Source organism: Balaenoptera musculus, chromosome 14 (assembly GCF_009873245.2).
Source record: "Balaenoptera musculus isolate JJ_BM4_2016_0621 chromosome 14, mBalMus1.pri.v3, whole genome shotgun sequence".
Lineage (NCBI taxonomy): Eukaryota > Metazoa > Chordata > Mammalia > Artiodactyla > Balaenopteridae > Balaenoptera > Balaenoptera musculus.
In genome coordinates this window covers 12,792,145-12,809,082 of record NC_045798.1, presented here as the reverse complement: position 1 = coordinate 12,809,082, position 16,938 = coordinate 12,792,145, and the positions used below count along the sequence as shown (strand labels likewise).

The 16,938-nt window shown below is 45.7% G+C and overlaps 1 protein-coding gene across 2 annotated transcripts in view; it reads right to left on the bottom strand.

The window, feature by feature from the left end:
• Positions 1-16,938, bottom strand: part of SPRING1 (SREBF pathway regulator in golgi 1) — a 219,734-nt gene that overhangs the window by 77,585 nt on the left and 125,211 nt on the right. The window contains exons 5-6 of one of the 2 annotated variants that reach the window (XM_036874919.1): positions 15,787-15,844; positions 13,192-13,294 (exon numbers count right to left, since the gene is read on the bottom strand). In XM_036874919.1, the coding sequence (XP_036730814.1) occupies positions 13,230-13,294; positions 15,787-15,844 (123 nt within the window). In that variant the 3' untranslated portion in view covers positions 13,192-13,229. Of the gene's footprint in view, positions 1-13,191; positions 13,295-15,786; positions 15,845-16,938 lie in introns of those variants that run through there. The other variant, XM_036874921.1, reaches the window with a different exon arrangement.

The following is a 16,938-nucleotide window of genomic DNA, read 5'->3' as shown; positions in this document are numbered from 1 at the left end:
GCTCAATGTGTTTATCTACCCAGAACTATTTTTGGTGTGTGTTCATAGAGAGCACACACTAAAGTATTTGGGATTTGAGATGCAAGCGTTAAAGAAGATTAAAGTTAGCTGCTAATGAGCATGCCCAGAATAGATATACTCTGTGTGTGTTTGTGTGTGTGCGTGCTCCATGTGTGTGCTCTGTTGTGTGTCTGCAAAGCAGATGTCTACAAGCCTGCCCTTAAGTGGCCTCACCAATGTCCCAGATCAGCTAAGATGTCCATGGATGGAAGATGGAAATGGATGAAAACTGGACTGTCTCAAAATACTGCCTTACCAGACACTCCAATCCCCTCAACTCTATTCTGCCTGTCCTTCAAAGCCTAGCCCATCCCACCTTATCAAAGAGCCTCGCTTGACCACTCTCTGAACTCCCAGACCACAGATAACAAATAGGTTTCATCTCCAGTACCAACCTGGATCAGACAGGCAGGGAACGCCCAGAGCAGCATGTTGAGTGGGATGCTGAGAACATTCAGACCACACCACGGCTTAAAGTTTCTAAATGTCCCTGCTGTCTAGCCCAGGATCTAGATGGAGCAGGCACTTCATCCATACTTGTTCAGTAATTAATTTCATTGTTTGGACTCTGAAATTAGCTCAGAAGAAAGGTCTCTCTCTGAAGCACAATTCCCTAAGGACTTCTGAGAGTAAACTTGGATGCCCACTAAAGGGCTGAGTGCCTGGGCTTGCTGGCCTGCCCTCTGTCTTCCCAGCCCTCCCCCCCATTCTGCACATGTCGTCGACCAAATCCTACGTGTGTACTGGGGAGTCCCCATCTAAGAGGTTGGCCCTGTAATTGTTCAGTGAGATAATAACATCAGGCTCATCCATCAAGCCTGCTTCTAATAGTTTGGTTTTCCTAATGGAATGTAGTGTCCTTAAGAAGAACAGAAGCACCATAATGTGAGGTTTTATGCAGGCTGGTTTCTAGCTGTGAGCTATGGACCTGAAATGATAGTTAAATCGATGAAGAGGCACTAAGCTATTGCCTCTGAATCTGGGTGTCCGTAAAACCCAAGTATTGACAGCCCTGAGTGGATGTGTTGCAGGCCGGCTCTTCCAGCCTTGATTGGGGCTCCCTTTCTCTCTCTCTCTCTCTGGACAGTAGCAGCCCAAGAGAAATGGAAATATGACGGCTCGCTGATAGTTTTCACAGTCTGCGCGACAGACCACCCCCGCGACAAGACTCCAGGTCAAGTGCTCTTCTCCATTCTGTGGATCTAGTGGGGAGAAATTAGCTCTCAGTGGTATTCCTACTAATGGAGAGAAGCAATTCCTCCCTGGTCTGGCTGTAATGGGTCTGGCAATGGACCAAGAGGCAGGAAGCCTGTCTTCTTCCCCAACCTCTTTCCCCGTGTCGCGGCGTGACCTTAGCAGGTAACTTAACCTCTCAACTCCTTCGCTGCCTCATCTGTAATGATCCACCTTTATCACTTCATAGTCCTGCTCTAGGATAAATGAGACAAGCCTCTAAAAGCCATATTTTAGTCCCCAAGAAAGACCAGAACCAGGTAAATGCTAAGGGTAGCCATTTCCTTTGTTTTTGCTTTGTTCGTTACTAACTTGTGGGATTTTTAAAATAATGGCAAAAATGAATGGATTTATGCAATTGTTTTGTCTTTTCCTAGGTGCCTTGAGGCATTTCTGGAGTACTGTTTTATTGTTCACCTCTTCTATGGAGTGGATATTGTTAAGCCCATTTCTTAGTCAGCAAACTAAGGGAGCTGGCTTTGAAGTGAGCCACGTGGACGGGCTGGAAGTAATTCCTGCTCCTAATCTACTGTGGGGCTCTTCCCTGCCAATGCACAAGTCCCTAGGGGACACTCAGGGATACTGGCTCAGCCAATTGTTGAGCCACATCTCAGGCATTTTCCCACCCTCCCTCCACTCCAGCTATGCTGACCTTCTTTTACTTCTTTACAAGCACCAAATGCTTTCCAATCTCAAACTATGCACACCTGTTCTCTGTGTGGGAGGCCCTTCCTGCCCATGTTTCCTCTGGCCAATCCCTACCCATCCTTCAGGCCTCAGCTTCAATGTCACCTTTGCAGTGAAGTCTTCCATGACCCCCAGGCTTTGCCAAGTCCCCCCATTCTCTGCTCTCACAGGCACTATATTTGTCCTTTACAGAGCTTATCACACCTGTATCTAAATAATTGTTAGTTTAATGTCTGTCTTCCCCACTAATGATGAGTTCCATGAGGGCAAAGAACTGTTTGTCTTGTTCGTTACTGTGAATCCAGAACTGAGAAGGCACCCAGTAAAAATCTGTGGTATGAGAGGATGGATGGATGATGGATAGACGGATGGATGAAGGGAGGGAGGGATGGATGGATGAATAATAGATAAATAGGTGGATGAATGGATGACAGATAGATGTATAGATAATGGATGGATGGATGGATGGATGGATGGATAGATGGATGGAGAAATAAATGGATGGATGGATTAATGGACAGATGATGGATGATGTACAGATAGTGGATGGATGGATGAATGGATGGATGTAGTGTGTTTGTAAATGAGAGTGATCCAAATTACCAGTATTCATCATCAAGAGAAAGTTCTAAGTTCCAAATGTTCAGAGAAGCTTATGAACGCAGACCTAGGCTGTATGTCAGCAGGGTCACGCTCCCACTGACACTCTGGGTAGAATCCTTCTTTGCCTCGTCCTAGTTTCTGACGATGGCTGCCAATCCTTGGCGCTCCTTGGCTTGCAGCTACATTACTTGAATTCCTGCCTTTGTCTTCTCGCATTGTTTTCCCTCTTCTTATAAGGACACCAGTCATACTGGATTAAGGGTCCAGCCTACTCCAATATTACCTCATCTTAACTAATTACACCTGCAGCAACCTTGTTTCCAAACAAGGTCACATCCTGAGGTACCCTTGGTTAGGATTTCAAACGTACCTTTGCGGGGGGTACTCAGTTCAACCCATAACAATCTATGAAACAGCAGTGCCTCTCCCAGGTGTGTATCCTAGAGACACCCCTGCCTAGGATGACAAGGAGACATGCGTGAGGATGTTGGTGGAGGCCAGGTTTGTCACAGCAAGGAGCCAGAGGTGACCTACCTGTCCATGACAGGCGAAATAGATAAACCACATCCGATAAATGCAGATCATGGAATAATACGCATCAGGCAGAAATAATACACTGGATTTGCATATATCACCATGGATAGATCTTAAAAACATAGCGTGAGATGAAAAAAGTAGGAACTAGACTGAGATTTATGATACAACCCCACTGACATAAATTTAAAACACACACACCCAAAGAACAACATTATGCGTGTTTCATAAGCACTGGAAAGTGGGTTGGAAAGTTTATGTTGTGTACATTGGACTCGCTGCCCGCGGGAAGCAGGGAGAGTGGCAGCCCTGGATGAAGGCAGGCACGAGACAGGTCTGGGATGGACAAGTGCTGGGCCTGTGGCCTAAACCGGGACGTGTGATTCTATGCACGTGTGCATCGGGGTCCACATTTTACAAAGAGGGAAGAAATCCTGTAAGGGATAGATGAGTGATAATTGTGCTGAGGACCTGGGGGGAGTCCAGGGTCTTGCAAGGACACACAGCAGAGATACTTGATGTGCTCTGGAGCAGCAGGGAAGACTCTGTGGACAAAACAGCTCTTACGCTAAGACCTGGAGAAGGACCAGAGTTGTGCTGGGTGGGGAAGAGCAGGACAGAAAGTTCCAGGCAGAAGGATCACATGCGTATGAGCCCAGGAAGGCCCAGGCTGGCCTGGGTGCGTCAGCCTGGGAGAAGGGCACAGTCCCCACGCCATCGCTCTGCCCTCCCCGGACAGAGCTAGCTGTGGGTGTGTCACCCGCTCAGATGCCCACAGGGACCAGGTGGCAGAAATGAGTAAATGACGCAGGCGCATATGAAACACTTCCACAGAGAATTGCGGGTCTTCCTGTACTTCAAAACCACAGGGCTCTCCAAGTCTCTTTTTCCTCACTTTTGATGGAGACATGGGTGCCTGTTTCTTCTTTAAGAAAAAGAGCGGTGGAGTGTGATGAGAAGCAGCAGCTGACTCAGAGTTGGGGGAACGCTAGGGCGGGCTGGGGCCTGTGGAGAACCCGGAAGGGACACCCCAGCTGAAGGGGCAGCTGCCACTGAGCTTCAGACAATGCCTGCCTTCTCCCGAATGCAGTCCCAGTGTTGACAGCTCTTTCCGTTTTCAAGAGAAGCTGTTGCTCTGGATTTGCATGTGAAATCTTTTCCTTTTACCTGCTACTATCTAATCTAACCATAATGAAGCACCACATCACACCAACTAGGATGCTATCATAAAAGAAATAAAATGGGAAGTAACAAGTGTTGGGGAGGATGTGGAGAAATTGGAACACTCACACTTTGGTGGTGGGAATAAAAAGTGGCCCAGACACTGTGGAAAACAAAGTGGTGGTTTCTCAGAAAGTTAAACATAGAATTACCATGTGACCCAGCAATTCCACTCCTCGTTATGTGCCCAAAAGAACTGGAAGCAGGTGCTCAAACTAGCTCATCTACAAGCCTGTTCATAGCAGCATTATTCGCAAATAGCCAAAAGGTAGAAACAACCCAAAGTCCATGAATGGCTAAGTGCATAAACAAAATGTGGTCTATCCGTACAATGGAATATTATTTGGCCATAAAAAGGAATGAGGTACTGACAGAGGCTACAACATGGATGAACCTCAAGAACATGATGCTAAATGAAAGAAGCCAGATACAAATGGTCACATAGTGTATGATTCCATTTATATATAGTGTCCAACATAGGCAAATCTATAGAGACAGAAAGCAGATTACTGGTTGCCAGGGGCTGGGGGGAGAGGGGAATGGGGACGAATGAATAATGGGTATGGGACTTCCTTTTGGGTGATGAAAGTTTTTTAGAACTAAATCAAGGTGGCAGTTGCACAAGATTGTGACTGTACTGAATGCCACCGAATTGTTCACTTTAAAATGGATAATTTCATATTATGTAAATTGCCCCTCAATTAAAAATACTAGAAAATATGTAATTCAAATATTTAAGAGAAAATATATAGGCCAAAAAAAACAAGCCCACAGACTGAATCTCAGGTCTGTGGTGCCCAGGTGTAAGTCTGGTGCACTTAAGTAAGCCCCGACAGACGATCTCGTGAAGAGCTGGGGTTAGGATCCCTGTTTTAACTGGGAGGAAACTGAGGCTCCAAGAGATAAAGGGATTGGATGAGGGTCAAGGGCAGGAGCTGGGGCTGGGGGCCAGAGTGTGGTCTCCAAGCAAACTGATCCCATGTTCTGTGTGCTGGGGCTGAGGGCTGGGAAAAGCACAAGAGGGGCGACAGCTACTGAAGCAGGTGGTGGTGAGAGGCCCTGTCAGAGCTGCAATTCAGACAAGAACCATGCGTGTCGAGACTCCCTTGGAACTGTCACCTCTCCCCACAAGGCTGGGGGCTCTCGTTCCAAATTTAAGGCAGTTCAGAAGACCCATGCTGAACACTTACTGTGCACAAGGTTTGTGCTACGTGTGAAAATCATACAAGTACCAAGTCTGACGCCTAAGGGTTCGCTCTGTGCAAAGCCCATTCTACACAGGGGCCTCTCGGATGTTCGCAGCAACTCTGTGAGGCAGGAGCAGGACTGGCACACCCTGCGAGCATTGACTTACACCACCTCAGCCATACACCGTTGGCCAAAAAGAAGAGAGAGAAATGCTCATTGAAAGGGTGTGGACAATGCCCCCTGTCTTGTCCGCATGTGGACTTGCCACACAGGAAGCACGGAAATGGAATATATGGACCTGCTCATCTGCAGTCTCCAATCCTGGGAGCCTTTCCTGTGATGAACAGCTGTCTGCGCTAAGTGTGATTCTAGAACAAGGTTTCTCAACCCTTCAGGGGGAGGACAGTCTATCAGATTTTCAGGTATGTTTTTGCCTTCACCCTGGCTTTAGAATCTAGTACCCATACACACTGCAACTCACAAGTAGTAGTATTATCCCATTCCACAGGTGAGAAGACAGAGGATCACAGGGAATAAGTTACTTGCCCAAGGTCTCTGAGCTAGTAAATGATGAAGAAGAGATTTGAGCTCAATCTGTTTTACCCTAAAACTCCTTCCTTTTTTCTACACTATATTGCCTCCCTATCTGCAAGAGAGGCCCAAAGGAAATCAGCATGCCAGAACATAGAGACTCTTCAGAGACTCTCACTCCTGGAGGTGGCAGTGAGCAGTCATCTGCATACCTCTTGGTTCTGGATGAGGCCACAAGTAAATTCAAATACAAAAAGATATGTCCTGAGCTGTGTAATACTTAGGATTCATCTGATTGCAAGAGACAGAACCTAACTCAGACTGGCTTAAATCAAAAAAGGAATGTATTGACTCATATAACTGGAAAGATCATGGGATGATGGCTTCAGGCATGGCTGAATCAAGGGCCTCAAATGGTCAGAACACAGTCTGTTTGTTGGTTTGTTTGCTTTCTTCTGTGTTGGCTTTATTCTCAGGGAGATTCTTCCTTCCTTTACATAAAGAGATCCACCAGCATCACCATGTTTAAAATTTGACCACTTAGAAACCCAGCAGAAAGATTTTCTCCATCCCAATAATTCCACCAACATCCCTGAAGTTGGCTCTGATGATCTCAGCTTGGGTCCCGTTAACATCCAGGAACTAATCTCTATGGCCAGGGGTGTGTGAGATTCTCCATGATCAGTCCTGGGCCACGAACTCACCTCCAGAGTTTGAGAGTAAGGTGAGCCCAAAATCTTTACAGAAAAGAGTCGGATGCTGTGGCCAGAAGGCAAGGGATCAGGCTTAGGCAGGTGAAGCAGACGGACTAAGTGCCATCCTGGAACACCAAGAACTGGGCTGGGCATGTTCAATACATGATGTCATGTCACGACAACCCTGTATCATTACTGCTGTTTCACGAGGCTCAGAGAGGCTCAACATCGTGGCCAACACCTCACTTCCAGGTGAGGAGACAGCCCTCCCTGCCCAGAGGCATTCTGCTCTTAGGTAGCGGAGCTAGGACTTGAACCCACATCTGTCTGACTCGAAGTCCACAGTTTGCTCCTGTCCCAGAGGAACCCCTCCAAGCTGGTGAGCCCCATGAAACCTTTTCAGCGCTTCGTTCCAGTCCCTTAACTTGCAAACCCGGTCAGCGAGTTCTTTATTTCCACACATGGTGCTATTAAACTAATGGCTCTGGGAACTACAAGCTGGCCTCTGAGCAGTCAAGCCTTCCCCACGTTCTGCCTTGCAAAGAAATACATTAGAAAGTCCAGTAGCCGAGGCCCAGGTGGAAACATTTACCGGCCGCCATTTTGTTTCAGGATGGCAAAAGGCACCTCACACCCTGAACTTGAGCTCCTTGTACAGCCTCTAGTCGAGAGCTAAAGGCGGCGGGGGTCAGTCACCTCCTAGAAAGGCCCCTTGTAAAGGGCGGTGGCAGACCTCATCAGGCAAAAAAGCGGAGAAGCCAGGGTTGAAATAGAGGCCTCTTTCTGTTTGGTCAATAAGCAGCTGTGAAGGATGCGTAGGACGGAGCTAAATTTATTTGTTCCTTTCTTTCTCGGAACAGCAGCAACGAGGCTCAGAATGCAGCTGTCTCGCTCTCCCGTGAGCCTTCTGCAGGCACCAGCATGCACAGACGTTGGCTCTCCAGGACGCAAATTTTTTTTTCCCGGTTGGTTCCCTTCCTGCTGCAGGCAGGACTTCCAGGCCCTCTCTCCAGGGGGTAAAACTTTGGAGCGGCCTCCCAGGCCCAGGGTGAAATCATTACCTTTTAAAAAGAGACGGGCTGCTGAATGTAGATACCCTGGCCCTTGTGGCCACACCCTGGAAAACCACAGAAGTCCCGCCCGCCTCTGCTTTCACTGCTCAGACCTGTGGGAAACTTGTAAGACACAGCCGTGTGGGGAGGGGGTGTGGGCATCTTGGGAGGGGCCTCCCACATACAAAGCCAGGCTGGTTTGCCAGAGTCCTTTCTGGAATCCATCTGCCTTCGGAAAGCCTAGCTGAGGGCCACCTTCAGCCAGGCCTTGAGCATACTGGTCGAAGCAGGAGTTTTTTAAGAAGTGCTTTGTTGAGACTTTCGAAAGGTCCCCGCGGGTGGGGAAGTGAAAGGAGGAGGGGACATGGGGGAAGAAACTGCTCCTTTATTTCTAGCCTTGCTTGAACGGCTTCTTGACGGTTACTGCTACGGTTCTGCTGAGTCAGAAGCATCCCCAGCTGCTCGCCGGAAACACAGCTGTTAGGCGAAAATAACCACAGAGCCCAGCACTGAGCATCGTGCACCTTCCAGAAAAGAGGGCAGAAAACCTCAAAACAGAAGAGAAAAGTACAAAACAATAAAAGAGGCTCTGTCAAAAACCCACCATGGCTCACTCACTCAGCCAAGCCTGCGGTTCTCTCCACATCAGTCACAGCTCAGAGATGGAACACAGTTTGGCAGCTTTTCCATAGTAGTAGGTTAAGTAGTGCCCCACTTCCCCCCAAAAGGGAGATGTCTGTATCCTAACCACTGGAACCTGTGTATGTGACCTTACTTGGAAAAGGAGTCTTTTCAGATGTAACAAACTTAAGGATCTCAAGATGAGGTCATCCTGGATTACCTGGGTGGGCCCTACATTCAATGACAGGTGTCCTTAGGAGAGTGAGGCAAAGGGAGATTAGACACTCAGAAGAGAACATACACACAGACACACAGAGGGGAAGGCCAGGTGAAGACAGGGGAAGATTGGACTTTATGCAGCTCCAAGCCAAGGAACACCAAGGATTTGGTATGGCAGCCACAGGAAACTAACAAAGCCACCATGGCTTCCATTTGCCAGGTCTTCTCCCCACCACCCCTTTCCCCTTGTCCAGACTGAAAACATTCATAGTATCTTGGTTGCAAGGTGTCTTACATAAACATTGAGGTTCCCTTTCCTGTGGACTTAGTAATTATCAGGAAGTAGGATGGTGCCTCAAGGACTCCAGGGTCTAGGGAGGAGCTGGGATCCCTAGGTCTAGGTAAGACTCTGCCACAGACAGAGACGCAGGTGTGTGACCTCATAACCAGCCACCATTCACTGATGTAGCAGAGCATGGTGCGTTAGAAAACGGGCTCTGGGTTTGAATACTGGTTCTGCCACTTACTAGCTGTGTGACCTGGGGTAAGCTACTTAACTTCTCTGGGCCTCAGTTTCCTCACTGATACAATGGGGAGATGACCCATTATACATTGGGGATCCATCTGTACAATGGAGAGGTGAGCTGAAAACCATCCTGCTATTAAACATATAGAGAGATGTTGAAAAGAATAATTACTGTTAAATGCATAACAAAGTTTCTAAGGAAATTGGGGTAATTCCCAGGGGCCAAAAAAAAAAAGAAGGAAAGAAAGCCCAAAGTTGATAGTGCAGTACCTGAAGTGACTGGGGACAGGAGGCACCACCTTGGGTCACACAAGGCTGGGAGCTCGAACTAGAAAACCATCATAAAGCTGGGTCCTTCATGAGCTTCCATCCTGATACAGTTGTAAGGATTAAGTGAGTTGGTACATGCAAAGTTGTACTTGGATGAGGCTGTACTCAACAGCTCTTATTGTTTAGTGCTTTATACAAGTGTAGTAACTGCCTATTTTTTTTGGCAGTTCAGCATCTATGACACCATATTTTGGTAACAGCGTCCCAACTTATCTTTGGGAGAGCATCTCTCTTCCACCCCCCTGGAAGGAGGATATACAACTCAGACCTGGCCAGTCAGAGTCAGGAATTACTCAGGGATGGGTGTGTGATCCTAAGTGGGTTAATCAGACTGAATAATGGTTGAAATATGGGGAAAGAGAAATTCACTTTCTCTTGGGTCTGCATCTGAGTGGGATATGAGCCTGGAGCTGCTGGACCCTATCTCTGCCACTATCTGGGGACAGCCTGCCTGAGGATGAGGCCAAAACCAAGGAAAGAAAAGATGAGAGACAGAGAGATTCCCAATGACATTGTCTGAGTTCCTGGATCCAGCAGAGCCTGAAACCAACAGTACCTCCAAACTTCTGCCCTCCTTCCATACTGAGACTCCAATTACATGTAGGGTCAGACATCTAATATTGTTTCAGAGTCTCTGATGCTGTGGTCATTTTTCTCCTAGTCTTTTTTCTCCCTGTGCTACAGTTTGAATAACTTCTATTATTGTGTCAACATGTGTACTAATTTTTTCTTATGCAACTTGTAATGTGCTGTTGTTTAATATGCTAAGAATATGTTTAATATGCTGTTTAATATGTAAACCTATCCAGTGAATTTTACATTTTAGATATTGTATATTTCCTTTCTAGAAATTTCATTTGGTTCTTTAAAATTTTTTTCTTCCACTTCTCATTATGTTCATGTTTTCCTTTAAATCTTTGAACATATTTCTAATAGCTGTTTTAAAGTCCTTGTCTGTTAATTACACCATCTTTATCATTTTGAATCTGTTTATAGTGACTGATATTTCTCTTGGTAATGGTTCACATTTCTATGCTTCTTCCTTAGATGTCTAGTAATTTTTTATTAGATGCTAGATATTATTAATGTTATGAATTGAATGTCTAGATTTTGTTGTTGATTTTGGAGGGAAGTTAAGTTATTTACTGGTCAGCTTGATTTTTTGAGGCTTTTTGAAAAGCTTTGTTGGGGTGGATCTAGAGGAGCCTTTCTTCTAAGGCTAGTTTAGCCCTACTACTAAGGTCTGACCTCACTGTGGTCTCTAATGAATGCACTGGATGTTCAATAGGTTATTCCCATCCTGGCTTGCTGAAATTTGAATGTCCCCCAATCCCATAAGAGCTCTGCGAATTATTCAGTGTATACTTCCACAGTAGTTGTTCTTTGCCATCTTTGTAGCATTTTATCCAAAGCCTGAGCAACTTAGTATTCAGCCAATGACTCAACGGGCTCCTTATACAGATTTCTGGCACTGTTCATCTATGTAGTACCTTCTTCTCTGGAACTCTGCCTCACAAATTCCAGCCTCATCAGCCTCTGCATATGATCATCTATGTCTCCTCAACTCAAAGAGGCCACTGTGCTCTGCTTAGAATCATCCTTCCTGCGCTGCAATATAAAAAGTGCTTCCAGGCAGAAAGGTGATCACAGGCCCACTCATTTGCGTCCTTTCTTTCAGGCTCACAGTTCTGCACAGCCTGTTGCCCAATGTCTGAAACCAGTTGTTTCATATATTTTGTTCAGTTTTCTAGTTGTGTACAGCTGGAAAACAAGCCTGGTGCCAGTTACTTCATTATGGCCAGAGGCAGAAGGTTACTCTAACGAGAGAAAAAAAAGTATGCATTGGAAGGGCCTAGGGAGATTCATAGAATAGATGTAACAGACAAAGAACAGTCCTTAGAAGACCAGAGCAGCTCTAGAGACCCAGGGGAACTAAGAGACAGTCTCTTCTGGGCACAGACACCTGGATGAATGATCTCCAACCCCGTGGAGTCCTTCAAGACTCAAATTTCTGGGAGAATATATCTGGACAAGCCACAGTCATGGGCTTATATCTTGGCCAGAGGAGAGTAAGGCACTCTGATTAATGACACTACCAAGACAACATCCAGGACTTCTCTGGTGGCGCAATGGTTAAGAATCAGCCTGCCAGTGCAGGGGACACAGGCTCGAGCCCTGGTCCGGGAAGATCCCACATGCTGCTGAGCAACTAAGCCCGTGCACCACAACTACTGATCCTGCACTCTAGAGCCCGCGAGCCACAACTACTGAGTCCATGTGCCACAACTACTGAAGCCCGCGCACCTAGAGCCCGTGCTCCACAACAGGAGAAGCCACCGCAATGAGAAGCCCACACGTCACAACAAAGAATAGCCCCCGCTCACTGCAACTAGAGAAAGCCCGCATGCAGCAACGAAGACCCAACGCAGCCATAAATAAATAAATAATCTGTACAATTGATTGTATTTAAACAAACAAACAAACAAAAAGACGACATCCAATGGGGGAGGATGGATCACCAAAACAAAGCTGGGTTGCTCTTTCCAGAAGAAAGGAGAATGGCTGATAGGCAAGCAAAAACGATAGACACGGTACCCAATGTCCACTAGAGAACATCTTTAAGAACGGTTGACTTTTAAACTCAGAGCCTTGGCGTTTCTTTTTGCTGTTTCCACACTAGACTGCATAGCTGTCCTTCCCCTGAAATCCCTACCTTCCCCTGCAACACAGAAAGACTTTCCCAGCGACAATTGCACTTTATGGGCAACATATAGACAATATGAACTTCACATGAGGCGAGAAACACCAGTTTAGGGCTCATTGGTAACAGATTCTCTGAGTCTGCCAAGGTTCAGGGAAGACTTCCAGAGAATAAAACTCATGGGATGGGGGTGGGGGAGGCAAGCTTGAACCTGTGTCCTGGGAACAGAGCAAGGAACAGAACGTGTCCATTCCCCTTCCCCTACTCATAACCAGCCAGAGCTGGAAGCTCTGTACCTGAAAGAGAATGTTTTGTGTTTCAAGAGTGAGTATGAGGTGGCTGCAGGCTGGTTTATCCAGCGACATAATTCAACCAAACATATAGACAAATGCATCAACAGGTAAGGGAACCAGATGTTGTCTGCTGAGATTGTTCTGAGGAAATTCTGCCACCCCCACTCTGCCTACAGGTTAATCAGATACTCTGTGTGTGTGTGTGTGTGTGTGTGTATTTGTGAAAGTTCTACAAAACTCATCACCTGAGGTTCTTAAAATTTCCACAGACATTATTCTCTTGTATAATTATACCCATCTCGGAGACGGAAAATCAGAGGTACAGTACGTGGAACGGTGAGTCAGTGATAAAATCAAGAATCAAGTTCACGACTGCAGCATAAAGTTCTCCTGATGCCTTGAAAACAATTTTGAAAGCATGGGCAGGGGGGAGCAGGGAGGTAAGAGAGAGGGGAGAGAGAAAGATAAAGAGGAAAACAAGTCTTCACAGGTGCTGGGTTTTCAGAGTGTTGAGAGATGCTGTTTGTATACAATCAAGATTCAAATTGAAATCATAGTCAAGTAAAAGCACATCGAATCACGTGGCTACGTTTTTTTTTTCTCCAGCTTTCTTTATTAACTGCATCCATTGTCTGGTTCAACTTAGAAAGAAGTCTTTTCATTCCTTGTTGGGGCTTTTTCTTTCCCAAGAAAGAAATCATGGTACATTCCCGGTGACTAAGCTCGCCTCCCAGGTCATTGGGAAAAAGATATGGGGATTAGGATAGCCTTCTGGGGAGGTTTCTGGAGCCTTGTGAGGTCTGTAGAGGGACAAAAGATCATGTTCACTGTTGTATTTCTGAGCCAAGCACAATGCCCGATCCATGGTAGGTGTTCAGGAAATTATTTGTCAAACGAAAGAACGATGGAGTGAATGTGAATCTTCAGTCACTCCTACCCTACATATTCGCCAAAACAGACCCCAGGGCTTCCAGGGCTTCGCACATTTTTTCCATTCTTTGTTGTCCTGGCGATTGTCTCCTCACCCTTTTAAGGCAATGGATCTTAACCTTTTGTGGGTCATGAACTCTTCTGAGAATCTGATGAGAGCAGCGGAGCCTCTTCTCAAAAAATGCACAGACTCAGACACACGAATTTGCAGATCCTGTCCAGCTGTGAGCAAGCACCCTGAACCTCACCCACAGTCTCAGCCAAACAATCCCAACCTTCCTCTCCTTCTTCCCCACAAAGTTATTTGCTCCTTCTCTGGGTTCCCACAGCACTTTCTTTTTAGTTCGAAACAACAATAGTTTATTTTGGGACTTCCCTGGTGGCGCAGTGGTTAAGAATCCGCCTGCCAGTGCAGGGGACATGGCTTCGAGCCCTGGTCTGGGAAGATCCCACATGCTGCGGAGCAACTAAGCCCGTGGGCCACAACTACTGAGCCTGCGCTCTAGAGCCTGCAAGCCACAACTACTGAGCCCATGCCCCGCAACTACTGAATCCCATGTGCCTAGAGTCTGTGCTCTGCAACAAGAGAAGCCACCGCATGAGAAGCCCACTCACCGCAACGAAGAGTAGCCCCTGCTGGCCGCAACTAGAGAAAGCCCACGTGCAGCAATGAAGACCCAATGCAGCCAAAAAAAACCCACAATAGTTTACTTTGCTCACACATCTGTCATTTGGGCAGGGCTCAGAGGTACCCTCCACTCTGTTAGCTGGGGTGGCTTGAGACTGCAGCTGGAATCATCCAAAGACTCTCTCACCTACCTGTACCTGGAGGTGGATGCTGGAAAGGCCTAGACAGCCAGGAGCAGTAGCCAGGGTCCTGGGGCAGCTCTGCCTGTCTCTCTCTCTCTACTCAGTCTCTCTGGAACGTCCAGAGCATTTTACACCTACTTCTTTTACAATTTAACACACAATACTGTAGTGATTATTTATGCCTGTTGATGGTGGTAATTTACTTAGTCTGTTTCACCTACAACAGCACTGTACGTCCACCGGGGACGACAACCACAGCGTGTTCATCTCTATTTCCCCAGGGCCCTAATGGGTACCTTGCATATGGTAAGCATGTAATATACACTAGTGGGATTACATATGTAGGTATGTGCTTATCTTATTATTATGCTCCACTACATTTCAGAAATAGGATTAGAAGGTAGCCTATTTACATACATCAATACAACATAATAAAAAATTTTAAACAAGGAAATGGGGACTCAGTGAAAAGGTAGGAAAATATGTTGAAATAAAGGATAAGATTGGTACCCAAAATATATACCACAGATTTCTATACCATTATTGGCAGTGACCCAGAAATCTGGTTTGAGCATCCTGGCAGTATGGGCAAAGAGGGAAACAAAACTGATGGTGTTGGATATAAGCAAACTGATTGCTTAGGAAAGCACACCTTCTACTAGTAAAATTGCAACCACCTGGCATTAAAAATGATAGCAAGTTTATGCTCAGTGCAGGTTAAGGGAAATTCAATACAAGCCAACCTATAAGTGGCCAAAACAAAGGAATAAAAGGCTGCAATCCTCTGAGACTCTGGTTTTATCCACGGAAAAATGTAAGGCTATCTAGTCCAGCTTTTCCTAAAGGACATATGATGGAATACCAGTCCTGGAGAAGCTCTGCCCACAAAGGGTTCTGCAGTCAAGGAAAGGTGGGAAACCCCCCATGGCTTCCTCTTGGGACCTCACAGTGAACACTAGCATTTTAAAGGCTTTGAGAAGTCCTGCAGTAAAGAAATCCAGCACTTCCCAAGCTCCTTTGCCCACTGTTGTGCAAGAACCTAGGGACAGTCTCCAAACGGGACCTAGGTCCATTGATCCTACTTGTAAAGAGTTTTTCTTTCTCACAAGAACAGGTAAGATGAACAGACTGCCATTCTTAAGCAAGGTATGCCAGTATGTCTTTCCTTTGTCCCTTCTTAAAAGGACCTAGGAAGGAAACAAAGTAGTATGTTCAAATCTCTTCCTTAAAGCACCTTTATTTAAACTCCTCTTTGCTCTTTTTTTCTAGGCATGACTTCAAATAAATAAATGATTTTTGGAAAAGAAATTGGTCACTCAAATTCCAAATAAGGCAGAAGAAAGGTGTGATGGACCGTCACTAAGAGCCCACAGTTTCTGCCCCTGAGAAACTAAAAAGGGGTCAGCATACCCCTTTTCCTTGCTGGTCACCTCTGTAGATGTCAGATAAGACTCCTCAGTTACCCATAACCATAGCCATGTCCTTGGCTACCCATAACTGAGCACTAAATGAGCAGTACTTACTCAGACCAGTCAGAAAACAAGAGTCGCACCTTTGGCTGATGGCGGGGAGCAGCAAGGGCAATAACTGTCTGTTTGTTTTGGCATCGCCTATGAAAAGAAATTAAGGGTGTGTGTTACCCTTTGTCCAGTTTCTGTCTCTTGGTACACTAGCATTTCCATCTCAAAAGAATCCAAGTGTGAGCTAGTTTGAAAAGGGAAAGCATGCCTGATTTTGGCAGGCCATGGAACAATCTCAGAGTCCTTTCTTCACAAAGCACTTGTTAATATCCTACTTAATATTCTACGGAACACACCGTAGAAAACTAATGAAATGAATGGAGGGACTGCAGAGCCTTTAAGATCGATTCTCAAACTAGGTTCCATGGAGCACCAGAGGTTCCCCCAGTGTCTCAGGGGCTGCTGGAAGAGAGGGGATGAGGCCCCTCTCAGGCAGAGATCTGAGCCTCCAGACCCAATTCAACCACATCAGTTTCTCTTTTTTCAACCCAAGGACGTATTTGGAAAAAAAAGTGGGGGGGGGGAATTCGGTTACTTAAATTAGAAAATGTTTGAGAACCACTGCTTAAGTAAAGCTCCACATATATTATTTCTCAGAGCTGAGATTCTGATAAGAATTGAAAAGTTAACAGTTTTAGTTATATTCTTAGCAAGAACCTAGTGGGCAGAAATTTAATTTTTTTTTTAATCAAAAGCAGAGCCATGGCAAAACATATGATAAACAAAGAAAATATTTGCAGCCGTATAATTAATAAAGAGCTAATATGCTTAGGTTATAAAATGACCCTACAAATTAATAAGGAAAAGACCAATAACCCAGTAGAAACATGGGCCAAGGCTACAGAAATTGACAGAAGCAGAAATGCAAATATTCAATAAACATATGAAAAGATGCTCAGGCTCACTTGTCAGGGAAATGCAAATGAGAACAATAAGATACTATTTTTTACCCATCAGATTGGCAAAAATGGAAAATATGTGTAACATCCAGAGCTGGCGAGGGTGTAAGGAATCTAGTTCTCTCAAACACCATTGGGGGAGGACTGTAAATTATTATAAAGTGGTGGAAAATCAACTGTTGGTATTTTTGAAAATTTAAACTGTAGCCCGGCACTCCCACTTCTGGGAATATATCCACCAGAAATGAAAATGCCAGTGTATAAAGACATAAATATATGAAGAAG